Source organism: Mustelus asterias, chromosome 4, assembly GCF_964213995.1.
Source record: "Mustelus asterias chromosome 4, sMusAst1.hap1.1, whole genome shotgun sequence".
NCBI lineage: Eukaryota > Metazoa > Chordata > Chondrichthyes > Carcharhiniformes > Triakidae > Mustelus > Mustelus asterias.
Window position 1 is genome coordinate 145,125,093 of NC_135804.1, and position 26,704 is coordinate 145,151,796.

General features: G+C 43.2%; 1 protein-coding gene across 2 annotated transcripts; it reads right to left on the reverse strand.

The window, feature by feature from the left end:
• Positions 1-438: 438 nt before the first annotated feature.
• Positions 439-21,503, reverse strand: cnpy3 (canopy FGF signaling regulator 3). Of its 2 annotated transcripts, XM_078211886.1 has the most exons (7): positions 21,480-21,503; positions 21,251-21,367; positions 10,554-10,677; positions 9,037-9,133; positions 5,787-5,909; positions 4,340-4,457; positions 439-3,387 (listed from the first exon to the last, which is right to left on the reverse strand). In XM_078211886.1, exons 2-7 carry the CDS (start codon positions 21,354-21,356, stop codon positions 3,140-3,142), a joined length of 816 nt encoding a protein of 271 aa, XP_078068012.1. In that variant the 5' UTR covers positions 21,357-21,367; positions 21,480-21,503; the 3' UTR covers positions 439-3,139. The 2 variants fall into 2 exon arrangements, with proteins under 2 accessions (XP_078068012.1, XP_078068010.1); XM_078211884.1 differs by lacking the exon at positions 21,480-21,503 and having other exon boundaries at positions 21,251-21,477.
• Between the last annotated feature and the right edge of the window lie 5,201 nt (positions 21,504-26,704).

Below are 26,704 nucleotides of genomic sequence, written 5' to 3' on the forward strand. Positions count from 1 at the left end.
ACTTACCTCTCTCTTCTACCACAAGCAAACAGCCCCTGGTCCAGAATTACAGCTCAGAATATTGAGGCGTCTCCGGAGCGAGGAGTAAGTGCTGTCTTGCCAGAAGGATGCCACAATCATGGCAAAGAAATCTGCATTTTCTGATTATACAATGCACCTTAGCCCACAAAGTGCCCAATGATGGTCCCAGCCAAGACTCAAAACAAAGAAAGTACTTTAATCCATATTTTGAAACACTAAAATTTAGCAAGAATTCTGCTGCGAAGTATCTATGCTAAGGTATTGGGGGGCAGGGTATTGGGGGGCAGGGTGTTGGGGGGCAGGGTGTTGGGGGGCAGGGGGTGGACTGTTGACTTTTGCATAGTTGATTCAATGGGAAATTCATTCACTTCAAAAGGTAAAGAATATTCTAGATGGAAATGATTTAGGACACACTTTGGTATTTACAGATCAAATACATGACTCTAACTATTTATTGAGTGTTGAGGTTTCACAAAAATGAATACAAACAGAAAAACATAGCTGATCAGCCAGCTTCTGAAAAAGTTTGGATGGACAGTTTCATCCTACATTTTCACTCAATTCTTTATTTGCCTCTATTAGAATAAAAGCAACCACACTCCAGGTTTTATTTCTTGCAGCACAGTGTTATTCCTGACAGAGATCACGTGTGTGCCTCCTCCAAACCTCTGTCTCTGGACTCTTAACACATTCACAGCCATGGTCTGGGGTAATTGTGCACCCACTTTCCGTATGTGTTTGAGGAGGAGTGTGGAGCAGGGAAATGAGTGTAAAGAACCAGACATCTGTAAGGAGCCGGTTTATGTTGTCGTATTTGTGAGCACAGGAACTCACCAAGGCAGGACCTTCCAAAGACAGGACCACTTTCACCATCTTGAAGGGCAGGGCCGGGCAGCAGATCCATGAGAACACTGCCACCTGGACATTCCCCTCTAAGCCACACACTTGGAAAAGATGTCACTGCTCCTTCACTGTCGCGGGGTCAAAACCCTGGAACTCCCTCCCTAACAGCAGTGTGGATTTACCTACACCTCGGGGACTGCAGCAATTCAAGAAGACAGCTCACCATCGTCTTCTCAAGGGCAATTAGAGATGGGCATTGAATGCTGGCCTAGCCAATGAAGGCCACATCCCGTGAATGAAATAAAAAAAACATTCATTCTGTTCCAAGAGTTTGGAGTACTCTGCCAAGGTGTAATACAAGGCCCACTTTGACTAATTCCTGCTGCCAAAAATGAACATTCTTAACATTTGAATAAGAATAGTTAATTTGGACGATTTCCAAAATGCCCAGAAAAAACATATCAGGACCAGTTGTTAAGTAGTTTTAAATTATTCTGGTGCAGTGAAATTGTGCTATCAACTGTCAAATCAGAATGTGTTTTCAAAAACAACATGCAACAAAGATATGGAAGGATATCATTGGGGTTTGAACAAATATATTTAAAAAATTACATTTCCCAAAGCCTTGTGTATCTAAATTTGAGCGGATAGATGTTGTGAATTTCCACAGCACCACGCCCCAAATGATTAGTTGTTTCCATCGCAAGAAATAGCAACGGCACAAGTGGTTACTGATTTACAGAAGTCACTAGCCGAGGTGAGTGGAAAATTCCTAGAATCAAGACAACTGTGTCTATTGCAAGCCTGAGTACAGGAAGTCCAGGGACCTTCATTTCACTGAATGAATGAAGCATCTTATTTGTAAGCATCTGTGCATGTTTGTCCGTCTCTGTCAATTGGGATAAATTCATAAACCCACATGAGTGAGAGTGGATTAGTTTATTCAGGTCATCCAGACCCACATTATTGCCTTGAAATAATGACTTAACTTGAAAACAATGAGTGTTTTTCTAAATGTTTCTGCTGAGTTGGATCAAGTTACTTTACGCTCTATGGCAGAAAAGATTTTAGATTTTCTTTAAATCTAATTAGCTGGCAAACATTTTTTTTCATTCACGGAATGCAAGCATCGCTGGCAAGGCCAGCATTTATTGCCCATCCATAGCTGAATGCACACATTAGAATGCTAGGTTATGAGTCACTTTTCGGCAGTATGTGAAAGAATTGTGTGGTTTAGTCATCCGTACACAACTCAAATTCTACACAAGAGGTGTGGATCAAATGAAAGCCAGGGAGCCATTGAGTTAGGGTGATTTGTAAGTCAAATTCTGTTTTTATTACATGGGATTCCACAATATTTACCGGTGTTCAAGAGATCACATTTTGCAATCCCATGTAGCTCTCCATGAAAATGGAAAACCCATGTCTTTGCCTTCAGTGTACAATGGGGTCCTTATTCCCTACAACAAAACCCACAGCTTATAACTAACGAAATACGTGAACTTGTTTCTTCTTTAAGATGCAAATCTGACCCATTGTTTTGGAAGACGCATTTCTCAACTCCTTCTGTTTTCTTACGATTGGAGACCAGTAACCTTGAAAAGCTATAAATTGATTTTATATTTCAGCTTTGGGCGTGCTTCATACTAGGCCTCTCCTTGGTGTTTTGATCCAATAGAAATCATGGGATTGGCTTCCATGCCTCCTGCCATGCTTGGCAACATTGAATTGAGCATCATTTACTTCAAAACAACTCGTGTTCAGAACACTGTGACATCATTTCCTGACTCAAATCCCCAGCGCAAGTCAAAATGTCGACACAAGATTAACCGATTATGAATTCCTTGCCACTGGCTAAACTACAAAAGGTGAAATACAGATTAATTTTCCTGCTCCTATAACGCTGGATCTACATGTTCGATAAAACACTTTCAAAGCACCCCTGAAAACAAAACACCAGATGGGGTATTGAAGCATCAACAGTAACTTGCTTAAATTCAAGCAACAGAAGACACAGTCTGTCATGTTCCATGTCAATGTCACTCAGAAACAGAAAGAATAGAAAATGGGGTTACGGCAGGCGATCATTATGCATAAATAGAAAAACCAACAGTCAGCTAAGTGTCTTTTTTTTGTCAATGTAACCAATTCATTGAAAGCTATTTAAATTCATATTATGAAGAGGGTCCACTGGGGTCAGTTACTGCCCATTTACCAGTAATGCTCTTTATCACACTTTTCAGAACCAATACTTTCTGGCCGAGTCCTTCAGTCTTTACAGTTCATCAGGTCTGTGGGAGGGAGGGGGTTTCTGTTGCGTTTGCTCATCATCAGACGACATGTCTTTTTCCCTTTCCCGGTCGCTGTCCTCTTCTGGTCTCTTTTCCTTCTTTCCTTTTTTCTCCTTCTTGCTACTCCCTTCCTTGCCCTCTTTATCCTTATTTTTCTTCTTCTTTTTCTTCTTCTCTTCATCGATCATCGCAGGGTCCCCCTTCTGGCCATTCCAATTCTCCCTCAGACATTCTGAAACAGATTCAGATTGATTCACCTTTTGTGCAAGAGTCTTTGGAAAATTACTTTTGTTGTCTTTAGCACACATAACGTAATGGAAAAATAAGGCTTTACTGCACTGTGACTATGCAATGGTTTCACTTGTGCATCCCCAACATTCAGCAAGATGTAATGGTTTTTACAAAAGAGACTTTATATTCTTGAGTTCAGTGACTTCTAATTGATTGCAGTCTAGGGAAACCTCGACAACACAGCAGGATAGCATCAGTGACAGAAACTTCATTCGTGGGACATGGGCATCGCTGGCTGGCCAGCATTTATTGCCCATCCCTAGTTGCCCAAGGGCTGTTGGGAGTCAACCACATTGCTGTGGCTCTGGAGTCACATGTAGGCCAGACCAAGTAAGCATGGCAGATTTCCTTCCCTAAAGGGCATTAGTGAACCAGATTGGTTTTTCCAACAATCGACAATGATTTCATGGTCAAAAATTCCAGATATTTTCTTTATTGGATTCAAATTCCACCAGCTGTTGTGGTTTTGAACCCGAGTCCCCAGAACACTAGCTGAGTTTCTGGATTAATAGCCTAGCGATAATACCACTAGGCCATTGCCTTCCCAATGGAGACCATCTGTCTCCACCCCTCCAGTGCGGCTCCTTTAGCATTAGGAAATATGACACAAAGCAGCACATGCAGGCGGGGGGGTGTGGGGGGGTTGCGGAATCATATATGTTTCTCTCATCTTAAGATAAAGAGGATTGACCGAGAGATCTGTTACTGCAACTTACAATAAAAGATGCCACAGCAATTCAGGAAGATAAGGAAATACAATTTTGCTCCTTCACAAGGTTTCTCGAGCTGCTTTCCACCCAATGATGATTGTTCTGCCTGCAATAAAAATTAAAGCAGCCTGCCGACATGAGGTGCATGTCGTCAGGACATGGAGGTGTTAGAAAGGTTTCTACCTGTCTCATGGGTCTTCAGCACATGCCGTTCACAGAGGAACACGGTGAGATCTTCCTCCTGGTGATTTTTATACCAGTCTTCAATAACATCTTCATACTTTTCCACCATTACGTCACACTGGGGTATGAGAGAGAGCACACACTGGAGTTAGACAAGTACCAACATAGTTTCACTGCTTTAACGGCAAGCATATTTATCTGCACTACCATCCAATCCCTAAATGGCTTTAAAGAAAAACTAAAGGCATCATGCTCCCCACTGGTATTTTGTTGGTTAATAGCAGACTGAGAACAAGATATTTTGTGTAGAAAATCATCACGCGATCATTGTGTGGTCGGGATATTTTTCAAGTTGCAACTACTGTACAGCAGCACTCAAACAACAACAAATGAATTCTAAAGGAATGTGTGAAAGCAGTTCTGTCCCACGTTCTGCCACTTCCCTCTAATGCTCCTCTCAAGCGTTAGAACCCGCATGGCACCACCCCCCTCCCCCCGTCCGTCCCCGTCCCCCCAACAATTTGTTTTAATTTATTTAATTTTGAAATTCAGAGGAGAATTTACCTTTAAACTTATATGCATTTTATTAACACCGTTGTTACCATATTGTAAAGATCATGGTCACGCGCTGCTGTCTCACAGCTCCAGGGACCGGGTTCAATTCCAGCCTCGGGTGACTGTCTGTGTGGAGTTTGCACGTTCTCACCATGTCTGCGTGGGTCTCCTCCAGGTGCTCCGGTTTCCTCCCACACTCCAAAGATATGCAACTTATGTGGATTGGCCATGCTAAATTGCCCCTTAGTGTCCGAAGATGTGTAGGTTAGGAGGTTTAGCAGGGGTTACAGGGATAGGGCAAGGGGGTGGGCCTGGGTGAAATTGGCCTCCTTCTGCACTGGAGGGATTCGATGGTTCTATGTAGTCAATGAGGCAAATCTGACCCAAAAATCAATAGCATAACAATATGTTTGCCTTTTATCTTTTATCTTCCTTTGCGGAAGGCACTAAAGTAAACCAGGATCATGTCCCAATGGTGCTAAAGACCTTCCAGTACCCTGATTATTAGCCCATTCGCCATGTCTGAGACTCAACTGTGAATGCCAAAAGTCTATTCACATTCAAGGGGCATCACAGAACACAAACACACACTTCCAAGAGAGATCACCAGAAAGTTACCAGGAGTGGAAATGTTGGCTGTTCTCCCCTCCTGCTTGTAGCACTCAATGCCTCTCAGCCCTAGATCAGCCCAGACCAAATCTAGAATGTTCCTGGTCTCTTTGCTCCAGTTCCATATTGGGCAGCACATTTTACAATCGAAGAACCAATGGATCTGGAATTAGTTATTATCTTTCTTTGGAAAGCAGTACTTCACCTGCCACCCACCATCCCTCTCTACACCCCTCCCTCTACCACCCCCAACCAAGTTGTAGATCAGGTGCTCTGCACATACCTGCTTCTTCATGTCAGAGACCTCAGCTGATGTCTCATTCCACAGTTCATAGGGAATGTCCATGACAACTTTTACACCTTTATGAACAAGGCCATGGAGAGTTTGGAATGTCTCACTCATTCCCTGGTTTGGAAAGAAGTAAAATAAAGCATTTGTACTTGATTTTTGTTTAAAGATACATTTCACTATCGCTTTTAGTTTAATGTTATTTTATGCAATCTCACTCATCATCTTCTCCTAGTGTCACAAATTGGTCTTCAGTGACTGTTTCGCTATGCTTAAAGGCAATGTCAGTTATGGGGATAAAGCCAAGGCTTATATTACTGGGTGTTCTCTACATTCTCATAGCATTTAGACAGTTCCGGGCCAAGTGACTACTGCTTCATTCCTCTGGTGATAATGGATCAGTTTGAGAACATGATGAAAGCTGAGCTTCATTACATGGTTGTGGACTCAGAAACTGTTAAACAGTGCTAATCTCTGGCTTTTCAACCTTGCAGGAAGGGGAATAAGAACATAAGAACTCGGAGCAGGAGTAGGCCATCTGGCTGATCTTTTCGTGGACTCAGCTCCACTTACCCGCCTTAATTCCTTTACTGTTCAAAAATTTATCTATCCTTGCCTTAAAAACATTCAATGTGGTGGCCTCAACTGCTTCACTGGGCAGGGAATTCCACAGATTCACAACCCTTTGTGTGAAGAAGTTCCTCCTCAACTCAGTCCAAAATCTGCTCCCCCTTATTTTGAGGCCGACCCCCCTAGTTCTAGTTTCACCTGCCAGTGGAAACAACCTCCCTGCTTCTATCTTATCTATTCCCTTCATAATCTTATATGTTCCCGTAAGATCTCCCCTCATTCTTCTGAATTCCAATGAGTATAGCCCCAGTCTACTCAGTCTCTCCTCATAACTCCAGAATCAACCTAGTCAATCTCCTCTGCACCTCCTCCAGTGCCAGTGTATCCTTTCACTTAAGGAAACCAAAACTGTACACAGTACTCCAGGTGTGGCCTCACCAGCACCTTATACAGCCGCAACATAAGGTCCCTGTTTTTAAACCCCACCCCTCTAGTAAGGAAGGACAAAATTCCATTTGCCTTCTTAATTACCTGCTGCACCTGCAAACCAACTTTTTGCGATTCATGCACAAGGACACCCAGGTCCCTCTGCACAGCAGCACGCTGCAATTTTTTTACTATTTAAATAATAGTCCATTTTGCTGTTATTCCCACCAAAGTGGATGACCTCACATTTACCAACATTGTACTCCATCTGCCAGACCTCGCCCACTCACTGAACTCAAGAATGTCCAGTCTGATTGGAAAAACCATTGCACATTGCTGAATGTTGAACTAGTCTTCAAATAGCTAATTAACTAACTTCATGACTACTGATAAACGTACTAACCAGTACAGAAAGATGAAATTTTAAACTGGAGGGATTCAGTGCTTCTAACTTCCTGGTCTGCTCTCTGCGAGAACACTTCAATGTGATGGACTGTTTATCCTATCTGCTGACATCACTGTTCCTGGATTGTTGGAGATCCCTTTATTTTGGCGCCCAGATTTAAACTGCCATTGGGAGAGGGGAAAGTCATGTTAAATTGAGCACTAGATTTGTAGGAAACTTTCCTTGAGGTTAGCGGCAAGTGCTGTTACTATGTCCCTGCAGCACGGTGGCACAGCGGTTAGCATTGCTGCCTCACAGCGCCAGGGACTCAGGTTTGATTCTCAGCTTGGGTTACTGTCTGTGTGGAGTCTATAGTTAACTATAGTTAAGAAAGCCCACAAACGCCTCTACTTTCTCAAAAGATTAAGGAAATTTGGCATGTCAGCTACGACTCTCACCAACTTTTACAGATGCACCATAGAAAGCATTCTTTCTGATTGTATCAAACATTGGTATGGCTCCTGCTCTGACCAAGACCGCAAGAAACTACAAAAGGTCATGAATGTAGCCCAATCCATCACGCAAACCAGCCTCCCATCCATTGACTATGTCTACACTTGCCGTTGCCTTGCGATTCATGCACAAGGACACCCAGGTCCCTCTGCACAGCAGCATGCTGCAATTTTTTTACTATTTAAATAATAGTCCATTTTGCTGTTATTCCCACCAAAGTGGATGACCTCACATTTACCAACATTGTACTCCATCTGCCAGACCCTCGCCCACTCACTGAACTCAAGAATGTCCAGTCTGATTGGAAAAACCATTGCACATTGCTGAATGTTGAACTAGTCTTCAAATAGCTAATTAACTAACTTCATGACTACTGATGTGTGGAACTTTGTCCTTGATTGTTGCTGGGTCAAAATCCTGATATTCCCTACCTAACACCATTGGGAAGAACATGACCAGCACAGAATTTGCCCTTGTTCAGGTAGAAGGTTCAGCTTCTCAAGATAAGTAGGGATGGGCAATAAATGCACTTTTGGTGCTCATATTCTAAGAACAAAAAAATAAGTCAGCTGTGAGTTTGTGACTTAATAAATTTACAGTTGTTTTGTCACAAACAACAATCCTTCAATGTAGATGCCACAAGACATCAAATACAAAGTCCACCATGGCACCCAGCTCCAGCAAAACCCAGGATATAACTGTTTTCCCCTCCTTCACTAAAGACAGTTTCTAGGTGTCCAGATCATCAACAACCTGTCCTCGTCCCTCCACACCGAGGAAGCCCACCAACGCCTCTACTTTCTCAGGAGACTAAGGAAATTCGGCAAGTCTGCTATGACTCTCACCAACTTTTACAGATGCACCAGAGAAAGCATTCTTTCTGGTTGTATCACAGCTTGGTATGGCTCCTGCTCTGACCAAGACCACAAGGATCATGAACAAAGCCCAGTCCAACACGCAAACCAGCCTCCCATCCATTGACTCTGTCTACACTTCCTGCTGTCTCGGCAAAGCAGGCAGCATATTCAAGGACACTCACACATGCGGACATACTCTCTTCCACCTTCTTCTGTCGTGAAAAAGATACAAAAGTCTGAGGTCACGTACCGAGCGACTCAAGAACAGCTTCTTCCCTGCTGCCATCAGACTTTTGAATGGACTTACCTTGCATTAAGTTGATCTTTCTCTACACCCTAGCTATGACTGTAACACTACATTCTGCACTCTCTCCTTTCTTTCTCTATAAACAGTATGCTTTGTCTGTATGGCGCGCAAGAAACAATACTTTTCACTTTATCCCAATACACGTGACAATAATAAATCAAATCAAATCAGTTCAGCAATGCTTACCTTTGCAAATCGATTACTCCCAGTTCGTTCCTTGTGTAGATTATATCCCAGCAGACGGTTACAAATGTTTTCAGTTACTTCAATCAACCGAATGTCACTTCGAGAAAATAAATAGAGTTAATAAGAAAACATTTTGGCACACTGGAGAATTCTATTTTCAGATTCTGCTGTGATGAATTTAGCTCTTTGCTATTCCCTGCTGCAAGACAAAGTAATCTAGATTTGTGTCTCTAAGGTTAGATTTTTTACACTGTGCAAATAAAGTGGCCTGGCCCTTAGACGCCACAAAGTTTCACTGACATCATTTTAAGTCAATTAAAAAGTTAGTTGTTGGTGAAGTACGGGGCAGCACAGTGGGGTGGCACGGTGGCAGAGTGGTTAGCACTGCTGCCTCATAGTACCAAGGACTTGGGTTCAATTCCAGCCTTGGGTGATTGTGTGGAGTTTGCACATTCGCCCCGTGTCCGCGTGGGTTTCCTCCGGGTGCTCCGGTTTCCTCCCACACTAGAAGGACGTGGCATGCTAAATTGCCCCTTAGTGTACCAGAATGTGTAGGTTGGGGGGGGTAAATATGTGGGGTTATGGGGATAGAGCCTGGGTAAGATGCTCTGTCAGAGAGTTGGTCGAGGCTCAAATGGCCTCCTTCTGCACCATAGGGATTCTATTCTTTGAACACTGTGAGAGTAAGCACTTTCCCTGCTCATTGAGCCAATTACAGTAAGAAGTTTAACAACACCAGGTTAAAGTCCAACAGGTTTATTTGGTAGCAAAAGCCACACAAGCTTTCGAGGCTCTAAGCCCCTTCTTCAGGTGAGGCTTAGAGCCTCGAAAGCTTGTGTGGCTTTTGCTACCAAATAAACCTGTTGGACTTTAACCTGGTGTTGTTAAACTTCTTACTGTGTTTACCCCAGTCCAACGCCGGCATCTCCACATCATTGAGCCAATTCCCAGAGCTCGATCCATTCCTCTTCATCATTTACATGCTACACCCTGACTATACCATACAAACCACTGAGTCAACTTCCATTTGAATGCTGACAATGACCCAGCTCCAGCTCCTTCATCAATCACCCTTCAAATGCCTGTGCATCAATGGGTCCTGGCTAAGCCAGGATTTCATCCAGCTTATCAGTAAACTTGAAGTCAATCCTCTTCAACTCACTGGCTCACTCTCAATCCATCAAAATTCCTCCCCCCGCCTTACCACACCCAGCAACCATTTAAGACTAAGACATGAGGTGTGGAACATTTACACACTGCTTGATGCAAACTGAACTTCATTCCCTGGTATCCTTATCAAAACCAATTCCTTCCAACTGCACAAAACAGCCCAGTCTCAACCACCCACCTCCCGCCTCCTGCCCCCCACCCCCGCCCCCGTGACACTAATAAATAAATTTTACTTTATCCCACTTTGCATTTCATCAAGGCCCAGAGAGAAAAATAAAAATAATTCATTTAAAGATAAATATCAGTTTCCCGTACAGAAATAAGTGAACTTTCAGGAATTTGCTTACGAGTGCCTGTACTTTATTTTCGACCCCTTTCCTTCCAGAAAGCCGTATTTGGTATCAATCACCTCATTGGTTTTTCCTGTTTCTTCAAAGGCCAATTTCAATTCCACAGCAAGGTACTTGCAAACTAAGGAGTTAAAAAAGACAGATATCAAAGGGAGTCTAATTGAAAATGCAGAGCGGTAACATTGTTATTATTAATTGTCAATATTATTTGAGTTGGGCTGGTCATGTAGTCAAAATGCCTGATAACTACTTACCAAAGACAATGGAGGGTTTGAGTGTGGAGTGAGCATTTACCCTAGTTAGTCCCCCTGACACAAAGGGGCAATTTAGCATGGCCAATCCACCTAACCCGCACATCTTTGGAGTGTGGGAGGAAACTGGAGCATCCAGAGGAAACCCACGCAGACACGGGGAGAATGTGCAAACTTCGCACAGACAATGACCCGGGTCCCTGGCGCTGTGAGGCAGCAATGCTAACCACTGTGCCACCATGCTGCCCCCCCACTCCACTATTCATTATGATCAAGGCTGATCATCAAATTCAATAGCCTGATCCCACCTTCTTCCAATATCCCTTAATCCCCTTCACCTCAAGTGCTATATTTAACTGTTTCTTGAAAACATATAATGTTTTGGCCTCAACTATTTTCTGTGAATGAATTCCACTGGCTGACTGCTATATTACAGTGTGCAAATCACCAAATGTTTTGTAAAGAACCAGCCAATGGGATTCTGTTCGTAAGCTTCCAATGAATTTCAGTTGTTGTTTTTTAATCACCCCTATTGTCAGTGATCAAATCCTCATTTAGATTGGTCATCTTCTCTCACCTACGCCTGGTTCTCATGAAGTGTCCGACCTGAAACACAAACCTATCTTTCTCTTTCAAATGGTTGAAGGATCAAATGTTGACCAGTGATTTTGTTTTGTTGCAACATGTTGATAGCAGTGGATTTCTGTGAATGTCTGTGTTCAAAGTGAGAAATTTTAGTGTGGGTATTTGCCACACTGCCTTTTGGAAAGATGGAGGCTGAAGGGAGACCTGATAGAGGTCTACAAATTCATGAGAGGCATAGACAGGGTGGATAGTCAGAGGCTTTTTCCCAGGATGGAAGTGTCAATTACAAGGGGGCACAGGTTCAAGGTGAGAGGGGGAAAGTTTAAGGGAGATGTGCGGGGGAAGTTTTTCACGCAGAGGGTGGTGGGTGTCTGGAATGCGCTGCCAGAGGGGGTGGTGGAAACAGGCAAACTGACAACATTTAAGAGGCCTCTGGATGGGTAGATGAATAGGGAGGGAATAGAGGGATATGGACCGAGTAAGAGCAGAAGATTTAAAAAAAGTTTAGTTAGGGCATCATGATCAGCATGGGCTTGGGGGGCCGAAGGGCCTGTGATGTACTTTTCTTTGTTCTTATCAAGCATCCAGATGAAGTGTTGTCTGGTATTTACACCACAAGCCAAAATTTCTCCAAATCACCCTGAACACAAAACCTCAATTCCAACATGAAAAGGGCACTACCTATGGCACCAGTTTAATACTTCTATATACCATGCCAGTCATCTCCATAAGATTAACAATTTTGGATAATTTGAAATAAAACTCCCCACAAGTTTAAGAAAATGGAAACTACCTTTGCTTTGCCTCTCAGTCAATGAATAAAAGTGTGACTGTTTTTCAAAATGGAAACAAAGGAAAGAGAAACAGCAACACTGTCTCTCGCTTCTGCTTTTGTTCCAGAAGAGGAAGAATTAACAAAGCAACATGTTTTAATTCAGTTTGAAATTGTCAGTCAGTAAAAAGGTTAGTCACTTACAGACTGCTGTTCAACAATTAGAAAATAAACAGCCTAAAATACAAGCAAGAGAGATCGTGTGTTAACAAGTGACACTGCGCATCAGTGTGTCTGTCACAGACTGCATGTGCTTTCAACGGAGCATAATTACTTCATTGGACTGGGTCAAACTAATAGTTACAGTATCATAGTGGGGCAGCATAGTGGCACAGTGGTTAGCACCGCTGCCTCACAGTGCCAGGGACCTGGGTTTGATTCCCAGCTTGGGTCATTGACTATATGGAGTTTGCACGTTCTCCCTGTAACTGCGTGGATTTTTTCCGGGTGCTCAGATTTCCTCCACAGTCCGAAAGACGTGCTGGTTAGGTGGATTGGCCATGCTAAATTCTCCCTCAGTGTACCCGAACAGGCACCGGAGTGTGGCGACCAGGGGATTTTCACAGTAACTTCATTGCAGTGTTAATGTAAGCCTACTTGTGACACGAATAAGTAAACTTTAAAAAATAGTGAAATGCACACATTTATTCCAGCTATAAAGATTTGCGAGTAAAGATTTTGGTAAAAGCTCATGCAGTATTTGATGAGGCCAAGTCCAAACTGGGGGAAAAAACCTATTCTTCTCCCTGCTCCCCCACCTTTACCATCCTATGTTATTAACAACTTTCATTATATAGCATCTATAACATCACAAGACATGTCATAGGTGCATAATCAGTACCTCATTCTGTGCTGCAAGTGGGAATTCCAGGTATCAGGCCTAGACAGGAATACTCACCTGAAGCCTTATCCCAAAATTAAGTACAGAATTGTCAACTGACAGCTGCAGGGGAAAAGTGGAGTGTGTCTGTGAATTGGTGTTGGAGAGGGAGTGTCTGCGGGGAAGAGTGCCACGTTAGAGTATTAGAGTGCGGGGAACTACTGGTACAGCAAAGGAATGGAGGGTATGTACAAGAGGTTAGAGGGTTTGGAGGACAGCTGTAAGGTTGCATAGTGAGGGAGGTGAGAGTCATGTAAGGATTGAGACACCAAGTCCTTTCAGATCAGGTACAATACAAGTTTGATGGAAAATAAGTTGGTGGGCCCTCACATCAATACTTCCGTGTTATTATGACTTTTCAATTTCCCATGTCGCTATCCTTCTGGTTTGAGAAAGAGTAAGAAGTTTAACAACACCAGGTTAAAGTCCAACAGGTTTATTTGGTAGCAAAAGCCACACAAGCTTTCGGAGCTCTAAGCCCCTTCTTCAGGTGAGTGGGAATTCTGTTCACAAACAGAGCTTATAAAGACACAGACTCAATTTACATGAATAATGGTTGGAATGCGAATACTTACAACTAATCAAGTCTTTAAGAAACGAAACAATGTGAGTGGAGAGAGCATCAAGACAGGCTAAAAAGATGTGTATTGTCTCCAGACAAGACAGCCAGTGAAACTCTGCAGGTCCACGCAACTGTGGGAGTTACAAATAGTATGACATGAACCCAATATCCCGGTTGAGAAAGAGTGCCAATTTGCACTGAATAAAAGCTCCTTGTGGTGTAGCTTCCTATGCACTAGGATCCAAGGTAAATAATATAACGTTGTGCACCATTTTTTTAATTAATCCTCAGGATGGTAGGGCCAACATTTATTGCTTATCGTGAGTTGCCATTAAGAAATTGATGGTGAGCTAACTTCTTGAATTGTCACAGTACATATAATATAGTCCCACTGTGCCAGTTCCAGCACTTTAATCCAGCACCCATGAAGGAATGGCAACATATGTCTAAGTCAGGATGGTGAAAACCTTGAGGTGATAGTGCCTTTGTCCAGCCTGGTGAAGGAGGTCACTAGTGTGAGATGCTTCTGAAAAGCCTTGGCCAGTTGTTGCAGAGAATCCCTTAGAGAAGACACAACATAGCCACAGTGCACGGTTGTGGCCCCTTATGTACAGGGGTACATTCATGTTTTATGGAGTCCCTAGAAATTCATGAATATTTACATTAACAATTGTGCCTCTGCTTGATGGAAAACTGCGACTTTTGGATTTATCCATATTCGACAGGCCAGCCAGACTAACATTTTCTTAAAAGCTGTCTCAACAATCACACTGCACACTTTGTCACAGAGACACACCCACTCCAGCTCCAATTCACATTCACACTCCATCTTCTTAGTTTAGTTTATTTGCTTCAAAGTGCCAGGGACCAGGGTTCAATTCCAGCCTTGGGTCTGTGTGGAGTTTGCACATTCTCCCCGCATCTGCGTGGATTTACTCCGGGTGCTCCGGTTTCCTCCCACAGTCCAAAGATGTGTGGGTTAGGTGGATTGGCCATGTTAAATTGCCCCTTAGTGTCAGGGAGATTAGCAGGGTAAATATGTGGAGTTGCAGGAGTAAGGCCTGGGTGGGATTGTGTAGTCAGTGCAGACTCAATGGGTCAAATGGCCTCCTTCTGCACTATAGGGATTCTATGATTTATTAGTGTCACAAGTAGGCTTACATTAATACTACAATTAAGTTACTGTGAAAATCCCTTAGCTGCCACACTCCTGCATCTGGTCAGGTACACTGAGGGAGAATTTAGCATGGCCAATCCACCTAACCAGCACATCTTTAAGACTGTGGAAGGAAACCGGAGCACCCGGAGGAAACCCATGCAGGCACGGGGAGAATGTGCAGACTCCGCACAGACAGTGACCCAAGCCAGGAATTGAATCCGGGTCCCTGGTGCTGTGAGGTAGCTGTGCTAACCACTGTGTCACCCTGCAGCTGCCAACTGACAATTCTACTTTATTTTGGAGTGAGGCTCTGTGCTTCAGGAGGGAATTCCTGACTGATCCTGATACCTGGAATTCCTGACTGACCCTGATACCTGGAATTCCTGACTGATCCTGATACCTGGAATTCCTGACTGACCCTGATACCTGGAATTCCTGACTGATCCTGATACCTGGAATTCCTGACTGACCCTGATACCTGGAATTCCTGACTGACCCTCATACCTGGAATTCCTGACTGAGCCTGATACCTGGAATTCCTGACTGAGCCTGATACCTGGAATTCCTGACTGATCCTGATACCTGGAATTCCTGACTGAGCCTGATACCTGGAATTCCTGACTGATCCTGATACCTGGAATTCCTGACTGATCCTGATACCTGGAATTCCCCACTCTCGGTAGAGCGAGCTACTGAAATGAAGCAATAGCTTCTGACATGAGCAGCAGTTGGGGCCAACGACATGCACCTGTTACATGTCAACCTCACAAACGAGCAAGAGCTGACCAACAGTCAGTAGATCAACACAATAACTCTGATGTTACATCTGTCGCAGATGCTGGAGATTGTAAATAAAAACAGCAGCTTGGCCAACATCTGTGGACACAGAAACAGTCGATATTTCAGATCAATGACATTTCCAGTTGTGATAACACTGAAATGTTAACTTCTTTCCATTGATGTTCCTGTGTAGGATGAGATACATACCACCCGAGTATCATTCAAATCGGATTTCACATCATTTCAAAAGACAGGAGCTCTTAAAAGGACAGAGTCTTTACAAAATAAAGGCAGTGTCGTTTGCAGAGCATTGTGTATCGGTCTTCACAGTAGATGGCATCAGATGCATTTCAAGTTTAGTGATAAAGCAGGGTTCAAAGGAGAAGATAGAACTTAAAACAATGCTCAGTAAAGGCAGGATACCGGGAAAGTTAATGGGATGAAAGGCTGGCAAATTCCACGGGCCTGATGATCTACATCCTTGTGTCTTAATAGAATTAGCTATAGAAATAAATGGATATATTGACTAAACTTTCAAAATTCCCTAGATTCTGGGAAGGTTCAAGCGGATTGAAAAATATAACATCTCTATTCAAGAAAAGAGGGAGATGGATAATCAGGAAATCATAGGTCAGTTAGCTTAACATCTGCCATTGGGAAAGTCCTATAATCCATTATTATTGAGGGAGATGCAGGACATTTTGAGAAACAATACAATCAGGCAGAGTCAACAGCGTTTTGTGAAAGGAAAATTGTGTTTGACAAACATACTAAGAGTCCTTTGAGAATGTAACAAACAGGGTGGATAAAGTAGCAGCAGTACATTTGGAGCTATCTGGATTTCCAAAAGGCATTCTATGAGGTGCCACATAAAAGCTTACAGCACAAGATAACAGCTCAAAGTATTGGGGGTGATGTATTAGTACAGATAGAATTTTAGCTAGCAGGAAAGAGAGAATTTGGATAAATGGATAATTTTCAGGCTGGCAAACTGTAATGAGTAGAGGGCCACAGGGATTAGTGCTAGGGCCTCAAATATTTCTGATCTATAGTAATGACCTGGAATAAGCAACCAACTGTATCATAGTCAAATTTTCAGATGATATAAAGATAGGGAGTAGGAAAACAAGTTGTGAGCAAATACAAAGAATCACATTGTGAGCAACATGCAAAGAAATATGGATATGTAAAATGAGTGAACAAAAATTTTGTAGGTGGGGTTAGAATTTCAGAAAATATCAATTTTAGCAAGAAAAACATAATATGATGTCATTTTCCAGTATATTATGAACTTTCAACCAATACTTTTAACATTTTGAACAAAAATGTTAAATTAAAATGGATGCTGAAAGTCAGATGACCTTTGGCATTTCAAGTTCCAGACAGTTCGGAGTCTCAAGTAAATATCTAACCAATGGGCATTAGCAGCCATCTGGGGAATTCACACATCCCTCTGCTTAAGGATGGAACGTCCACAAAAGAACTATAGTATTCCAGCCAATCCATCTTTCTGTTCTGTTCCATGAACTAAAGAACATTGAAATTCAATGCGTGTTAGTTGACTGGGAATAGATCCCATAAACCTTCCATTGTATTATGGTGGTCCCTCATTCAAACTAGACACGGTGAATTTAAATATGTCAAATACGGGATGGATAATCAACATACTATCCCTTTTCAGAAAAAGATACCTCTGTGTTCATCCAGCAGTAAGGATAAAGTTTAAAGTTTATTTATTAGTCACAAGTAAGGCTTACATTAACACTGCAATGAAGTTACTGTGAAATTCCCCTTGTCACCGCACTTCGGCGCCTGTTTGGGTCAATTCACCTAACCAGCACGTCTTTCAAACTGTGGGAGGAAACCGGAGCATCCAGAGGAAACCCACGCAGACACAGGGAGAACGTGCAAACTCCACACACAGACAGTGACCCAAGCCGGGAATCGAACCCGTGTCCCTGCCGCTGTGAGGCAGCAGTGCTAACCACTGTGCCGCCCACCTCAATACTCAAGGACTCAAGATACTCAAATAGCAAGCAATAAAAGAACTAACTTCACAAAGTAAATGAAAGAAAGAAAAGGTTAATAAAGAAACTTCATTACACCATTACTTGGGCCATACCCTGGGCCACAAATGCTCCCTACAATCCCTTTCTATTGCTTGTGTGGAGTTTGCACGTTCTCCCTGTGTCTGCGTGGGTTTCCTCTGGATGCTCTGGTTTCCTCCCACAGTCTGAAAGACATGCTGGTTAGGTGAATTGACCCAAACAGGCGCCGAAGTGCGGCGACAAGCGGAATTTCACAGTAACTTCATTGCAGTGTTAATGTAAGCCTTACTTGTGACTAATAAATAAACTTTAAACTTTATCCTTACTGCTATTTATACCAAGTTGATCACCACACCACACCACTTTGCCATTGGTTACATTGTCTACTGGGTCAGCTGACCCTCGCAGCATGTTATCATTAGTTACATTATAACACTTTAAACTTGTATAAGTCACATGGTGGGGACACCATTTTGTTGTCTGCTTTTAAAATAAATGCAAGAATATGATCTGCAGACAACAGTTCAATCAGAAAACCATCAAACCAACTGGAAGTAATCTAAGCAGCCAAGGTAATAAACAGCAATACCTTGAAACTGGAGGAAGGACACGGAGTTCATCTGTGAACCAACCTCCAGGAAATCTGGCTACAAGATGACTTGCAGCCTATTGATAATCCTACACTTTACACGACCTTCACTTCAACTAAAGCATCAACTCATCTAAGAAACTACAGGCTTGGCACGAAAGATACTGAGACAATCATAAATTGTAATTGTATTGTTTGAGCTTCATCTGTATCTACTCTGTAAGAGAGTCACTGAGTGAGACATCGTGTTTTAAAGCTTTGGGGCAAGTGTGCAATAATAAATAACATTATTTTCTAAAACACACAAAAAGCTTGCTGCTGGGATGGGATTATTTAAATTGGGACAATCACTTTAAGGGTAAGAAAACAAAATTCCTTGCATACAAAACATATATCACAGATAGGAGGAAAACACAAATTAAATGTTGGCCTTTAATGCAAGGAGGATGAAGTATAAAAGTTGGGAATTCTTGCTACAGCCATACAGATGACAAGATCTCAACTAGAGTATTGTGTACAGTATTGTCTTGTTACTTAAGGAGGTATATGCTTGCGTTGAAATTTGGACAAGGCTCACTAGGCTGATTCCTAGGAGGAAGGTATTGGCTTATGAGAAAATGTTGAGCAGATTGGGCCTATATGCACTAGAGTTTAGAAGAATGAGAGGTGATCTTATTGAAACATAAAATTCTGAGAGAGTTTGACAAGTTAGAAGCTGAGAGGACATTTCCCCTTGTGGGGGAATCTAGAAATTGGCGGGGGACATAGTTTCAAAATAAGGGATATCCAATTTAAGGGGATAAGAAGGAATTTCTTCTATCAGAGGATCAGTAGCCTTTGGAATTCTCTTCCACAGTGAGCAGTGGAGGCTGGGTCACTGAATATAATTAAGGCTGAATTGGACAGATGTTTGACCTGCAAGGATGCTGGTGCTTTTTTTCAGAATGTGGGTGTCACTGGCTACACCAGCAATCATCGTCCATCCCAAACTGCCCTTGAGAAGGTCATCGTGAGCTGCCTTCCTGGATCGCTGCATGTATGTGGTAGTTCATGATGGTTGTGGTGATTGTGTCGTAAGGTTAAAAGCGGGGATGACTGTATAATATTCATGATGTGGAGATGCCAGCGTTGGACTGGGATGGGAACAGTAAGAAGCCTCATAACACCAGGTTAAGTCCAATAGGTTTATTCAGTCCCTGCAATGTAATTACACCACAGTGCTGCCGAGGGAGGGAGTTCCAAGATTTTAACTCAGTGACAGTGAAGGAATGGTTATATATTTCCAAGTCAAGGTGGTGAGTGACTTGGAGGGAAATAGATGGTGGTGTTCCCATGTATCTACTACCTTTGTCCTTCTAGATAGCAGTGGTTGTGGATTTGGAACATGCTGTTGAAGGAGCCTCAGTGAGTTCCTGCAGTGCATCTTGTAGATGATACACATTGCTGCTACTGTGCATTGGTGATGGAGTGAATGAATGTTTGTGGATGGGGTGCCAGTCAAGCGGACTGATTTGTCGCGAATGGTGTCAAGTTTCTTGAGAATTGTTGGTGCTGCACTCATCCAAGCAATGGGAAAGTATTCCATCACGCTCCTGACTTGTGCCTTGTAGATTGTGGACAAGCTTTGAGGATTCAGGAGATGAGTTACCTGCCACAGGATTCCTGGCTTCTGACCTGCTCTTGTAGCCACAGTATGTGTGTGGCTAGTCCAGTTCAACCTTTGGTCAATGGTAACCCCCAGGATGTTGATAGTGGGGGATTCACGTTCTACTTGTTAGCCCAAGTATGGATATTGTCCAGGTCTAACTACATTTAGACATGGACTGTTTCAGTATCTGAGGAATCATGAATGGTGCTGAATATTATACACAGTATGAAGCCTCCCAAAACCAGGTTAAAGTCCAACAGGTTTATTTGGTAGCATGGGCTTTCGGAGTGCTGCCCACTCACCTGATGAAGGAGCAGCACTCCGAAAGCTCGTGCTACGAAATAAACCTGTGAAACTTTAACCTGGTGTTGAGAGGCTTCTTACTGTGCCCACCCCAGTCAAACACCGGCATCTCCACATCATGAATATTGTACAGTCATCCCCACTTTTGACTTTATGACCCAATCACCACAACCATCTTCCTTTGTGCCAAGTATGATTCCAGCCAGCGGAGATTTTCCCCTGATTCCCATTGACTCCAGTTTTGCTGGGGCTCCTTGATGTCAAGGGCAGTCAGTCACTCCCACCTCACCTCTGAAATTCAGGTCTTTTGTCATGTTATCATAGGGGCAGGGGGGTGGTGAAGTGTAGATAGAAAAGTGGAGTTAAAGCCACAATAAGATCAGCCACATTCTTATTGGAGCGAGAATAGAGCCAATGTCAGACCCTTCATCCAGACTCAAAACTTTGGTTCTATTCTCTCTCCACTGATGCTGGCAGACCCGCTGAGATTTTCCAGCATTTTCTGTTTTTGTTTCAGAAATTATTCCTTTGGCCAAATAGCTTTCAACCTAAAAGATCCCAATGAGGATCATCATAAAGTAGATGAAACCACTGTTCCTACAGTACTAAAGCAATCTTAAAACTGTTTCTGGAATAAACATTTTTTTTCCCAGTTTGCTGCCCAATAATAATTTATGTTTAAAAAATTGAACTTGAATCTGAGGGATTTACATGAAGGCATATAAGCACTGGAAGTACAAATGAGACCAAGTTCATCCACACAATAGCCAAAACAAGGTGCAATTCAGATTATTAAAAATCGTGGAGCAGAAAGGGGAAGTAGCCCTGTATTTAAATAGTACCAAAAATAAACCCATCGGGTCGATTTGTTAAATAAATTATGAAGCACGTTAATACAGAAAAATGTGATTTTAATGGTGATAATTACCGATTAATTACCGTTCGGAGAGTACCGGCGACGTGAATATTGACTTTTTAAAAATACAATTAAAACACAAGTCTTTGTAATGTGAGTGTAACAAGTGCAGCTGTCAAGAGTGCAAGTGGGGACACAAACCTTCGCATGTATTGGGGAGTTTCACCCATTCGGAATCATCGTCGCCCCAGACTGGCCCACAGAACAACAAGAGGAGGACTGAGATCAGCCTGGTCGCGGTCTGCATAGTGCGGTGATCTTTAATACAAGACAAAAGACAAGAATGAGAGTTACAAGGCGGTGCAGTGGTTGGGTTGGGATATCTGCTCAATGGAGCTCAGGCTGCTCTCGCTGGGAAACTGACACTCACCCGGTCACGTGCTCACATTGTATCCATTTCCTCCTCGCAGCAGCCAATCCCCGCGGCCGCCGTGTCCTTCCCCACCAATCAGGGCACCTCTCCCGGAGCAGGCGCAGAGCCCAGCTCAGTGTTGCAGGCACAGGGGAGAGTTTGGATGGAGCAGGATGAATGTGGGGATGCCCATCAATACTTCAACACATTTTTGGTCCTCAAATACAGGGGGTTGATAGATTCTTGCATTTAAGCATTGGCACCCAGGATAGGTTTAAGTTTATTTATTAGTGTCACAAGTAGGCTTACATTAACACTGCAAGTAAGTAACTTTGAAAATCCCCGAGTGGCCACACTCCGGTGCCCTGTTTGGGTACACTAAGGGAGAATTTTGCATTGCCAATGCACCTAACCAGCACGTCGGGGTGGTACTGCTGCCTCATAGCACCAGGGACTCAGGTTCGATTCCCGGCTTGGGTCACTGAATGTGTGGAATTTGCATGTTCTCCTTGTGCCTGGGTGGGTTTCCTCCGGGTGCTCCGGTTTCCTCCCACAGTCCAAAGACGTGTTGGTTAGGTGGATTGGCCATGCTAAATTATCCCACAGTGTACCCAAACAGGCGCCAGAGTGTGGCAACTAGGGGATTTTCACAGTAACTTCATTGCAGTGTTAATGTAAGCCTACTTGTGACTAATAAAGAAACTTTAATTTTGGTCTTTCGGTCTGTGGGAGGAAACCAGAGCACCTGGAGGAAATCCACGCAGACACAGGGAGAATGTGCAGACTCCGCACAGACAGTAACCGAAGCCAGGAATTGAAACCAGGTCCCTGGCGCTGTGAGGCAGTAGTACTAACCTCTGTGTCACTTTGCTGGCCACAGTTTATCATGGATATTTTAATTTGATTTATTATTGTCACATGTATTAGTATACAGTGAAAAGTATTGTTTCTTGCATGCTATACAGAAAAAGCATACCGTACATAGAGAAGGAAAGGAGAATGTATAAGGATTATTTTTTATTCCATTTCCCATGTAAGCACGTTTAGCATCTGGTAGTTGAATGGTAATGTTACTGGACTAGTAATCCAGAGACCTGGACTGATGCTCTACAGTCATGTGTTCCAAATCCCATATATAACAGCTGGGAGAATGTAAACTCGATTAACTCAATAAATCTGAAATTAAAAGCTACTCTATTGGATTGTTGCAAAAGGTTGTCTGCTTCATTAATGTCCCTTTGAGTAGGAGATCGGCCTTTACCTGGGCTAGCCTATATGTGACTCTTGACCCTAAACAATGTGGTTCACTCTTAACTGCTGTCTGAAATGGTAAAAAAAGCCACTGTTGGATCAAACCACAACATAAAAGTTTAATTACTCTCCACTGAACAGCACTGTGGCTGTACCTACACCACATGGGACTGCAGTAATTCAAGAAGGTGGGTAACCTTCACCTTCACAATGGTAATTATGGATGGGAAGTACGTTTGATTTGATTTATTATTGTCAGATGGAGTGGGATACAGTGAAAAGTATTGTTTCTTGTGTGCTATACAAACAAAATATACCGTTCATAGAGTACATAGGGGAGAAGGAAAGGAGAGAGTGCAGAATACAGTGTTAAGTGCTGGTCTTGCCAGTGATACCCATGTCCCATGAACAATTTCTTTAGAAGTGTCAGTGAGTGTGGTGCATTCTGTTTGGGTGATGTGTCTGTCATGGTTGAACAGCTGGCAGTATGTGCAATCTGTGAGATGTGGGAGTGAGGCAAAATGTCTGAAGGTGAATAAAGCTATGAATGTGAGGTATGAGTTGTGGTTGAAGAATTGTGGTTGAAGTGATTGTTAGAAGGGAGTAAAAGAGGGATGGCCCATTGAGCAGTGTATGGGGTTAATCGTTCAGTTGTAGGGATATGTCATCTGAACATGCACTCTCTCACTTTGACCACTTATGAGTCATACAGCCATCGTGCACAAAAGGCTCTTCGGCCCATCAAGTTTGCACCGACAATAACTACCACTAAAGTCGCACTAATCCCATCTTCCAATATTTGTCCCATATCCTTGAATATTACAGTATTTCAAATACTTTATAAAGGTTGTAAGATTTCTGGCCTCCACTACCTTCCCAGATAGTGCATTCCACACTCCCACCACCCTCTGAATGAAATATTTTTTTCTCAAATCCCCTCTGAATCTCCTGCCCTTCACCCTAAAACTATATCCCCTTGTGAATGACCCCTCAACCAAGGGGAACAGCTGCTTTATATTCACCCTGTCCAAACCTCTCATAATCTTATACACCTCAATCATTTCCCCTTAGCCTTCCCTGCTCTAAAGAAAACAATCCAAGCCTATCCAATCTCTCCTTATAGCTCAAATCATAGAATCCCTACAGTGCAGAAGAAGCCCATTCAGCCCTTCGAGCCTCCACCGACAATAATCCCACCTAGGCCTTATCCCCGTATCTCCATGTATTTACCCTGCTAATCTCTCTGACACTAAGGGGAAATTTCAGCATGGCCAATTCACCTAACCCGCACATCTTTGGACTGTGGGAGGAAACTGGAGCACCCGGAGAAAACCCACACAGACACAGGGACAAAGTGCAAACTCTACACAGACAGGGACCTAAGACTGGATTCAAACCCGTGTCCCTGGCGCTGTGAGGCAGCAGTGCCCGATCCCAGGCAACATCCTAGTGAATTTCCTCTGTACCCCATCACATCCTTCCTATAGTGAGGTGATCACAACTGCACCAAGTACTTCAGCTGTGGCTTAACCAATGTTCTGTATAGCTCCAACATAACCGCCCCTTATACCCCTTAGAGTTCTTATCCTCTATGCCACAACTGATAAAAACAAGTGTCCCATATGCCTTCTTAACTATGTTATTCATCTGCTCTGCCACGTTGAGTGATGTGATTAAGTACCCCGAGATCCATCTGTTCCTCTGAGCTTCCTGGTGTCCTACCATTCTTTAAACACTCCCTTGTGCCATTACTTCTTCCAAAGTGCATCACCTCGCCCTTATCACCATCTGCCACTGCACTGCCAATCTGATCAATCCATCTATTTCTTCCTGTAACCCACAACTTTTTTCACTATTAACCGCCCAACCAATCTTGGTGTCATCTGCAAACTTATTTATCATTCCCCCCATGTTCTCATCTGTATCATTTACGTATATTAAAAAAATGTGACCAGCATTGAACATTGTGGTATGCTACTGGACATCAGCCTCCAGTCACTCAAACAGCCTTCTGACACCAATTTGGGGACGGTTAGCAGACGTTTCAGTCTTTCAGCTTTTGGTGTTGGAAGCTCAACTGTAGTTGTTTGTTTTCCTTCTGGTAGGGCTTTAATGCCTATCTAGAAAAACTTAAACCGGTGATATGGCTACACCTAGTAACCGAGCCCAAAGCCATGGATTTCATAAGACCTTTAGGGTGGGGGTAAAAGATAAGGAAGGAGGTGCATCCATCAACTGTGCCTTCTTCATTTAGAGAGTGTTACTGATTCAAACTCTGGACATCTAAAGGACTTCCTGAAGGACTTCCGCAACATGAATACATTGATGTGATCTTCAAGGACATCGCTGTACATATTAACTTTCTTGAGGAGAAAGGAAGCCTGGCACTGCTGCAAAACTTCATGGTGGAGCTTCCGTTTACTCTGCATTGCAACAGAACCATGTTGTTACCATGCTTCTTTATAATCCCCATCTCCCTGTCATGGGTGTGCATTCCATCTGTAAGTCTTCTGTGTTCGGGACAACAGACACATAAGATAGGCAGTCGACTATTCACAAGTAATTTTAGGATAGTTTATTAAGAAGCAACAGTTTGATTTGATTTGATTTATTATTGTCACATGTATTAGTATACAGTGAAAAGTATTGTTTCTTGCGCGCTATACCGTTCATAGAGAAGGAAATGAGAGACTGCAGATTGTAATGTTACAGTCATACCTAGGGTGTAGAGAAAGATCAACTTAATGCGAGGTAGATCCATTCAAAAGTCTGACAGCAGCAGGGAAGAAGTTGTTCTTGAGTCGGTTGGTATGTGACCTCAGACTTTTGTATCTTTTTCCTGACGGAAGAAGGTGGAAGAGAGAATGTCCGGGGTGTGTGGGATCCTTAATTATACTTAATTAATGCTTTGCCAAGGCAGCGGGAAGTGTAGACAGAGTCAATGGATGGGAGGCTGGTTTACGTGATGGATTGGGCTACATTCACGATCTTTTGTAGCTTCTTGCGGTATTGGACAGAGCAGGAGCCATACCAAGCTGTGATACAACCAGAAAGAATGCTTTCTATGGTGCATCTGTAAAAGTTGGTGAGAGTCGTAGCTGACATGCCAACTTCCCTTAGTCTAGATATGATACATTAATCAGACAGAAAAGACAACCTGTGACAGCTGAGTTTAGTTTACTGATCCCAGAAGATGAACGGGCGGTTGGTACATGGGGCAGCTGTATGTGAGCAGGCCTGCCTCATACCTCACTCCTGCACCATCCTGATCATCCGAGCTTTCTTCAGTTTCATCTGGCGGTCGACAATGGGTTGTGTCCATAGGTACAAAATGTACAAATCTTGAGAGAAATGGGGAAAAGGCATACCTAATGTAACCCTCCTCTTGATGGTCAGGTTTGTGTGCAGTCGCATCAAGCTGTGTGTAGACTTTGGTACACATACACAAGTGTCACAATGTGCCATGGTTCCACCTGTTCCTAGTGTTAAACATAGAACATAGAACAGTACAGCACAGAACAGGCCCTTCGGCCCACGATGTTGTGCCGAGCTTTATCTGAAACCAAGATCAAGCTATCCCACTCCCTATCATCCTGGTGTGCTCCATGTGCCTATCCAATAACCGCTTAAATGTTCCTAAAGTGTCTGACTCCACTATCACTGCAGGCAGTCCATTCCACACCCCAACCACTCTCTGCGTAAAGAACCTACCTCTGATATCCGTCCTGTATCTCCCACCACGAACCCTATAGTTATGCCCCCTTGTAATAGCTCCATCCACCCGAGGAAATAGTCTTTGAACGTTCACTCTATCGATCCCCTTCATCATTTTATAAACCTCTATTAAGTCTCCCCTCAGCCTCCTCCGCTCCAGAGAGAACAGCCCTAGCTCCCTCAACCTTTCCTCATAAGACCTACCCTCCAAACCAGGCAGCATCCTGGTAAATCTCCTCTGCACTCTTTCCAGCGCTTCCACATCCTTCTTATAGTGA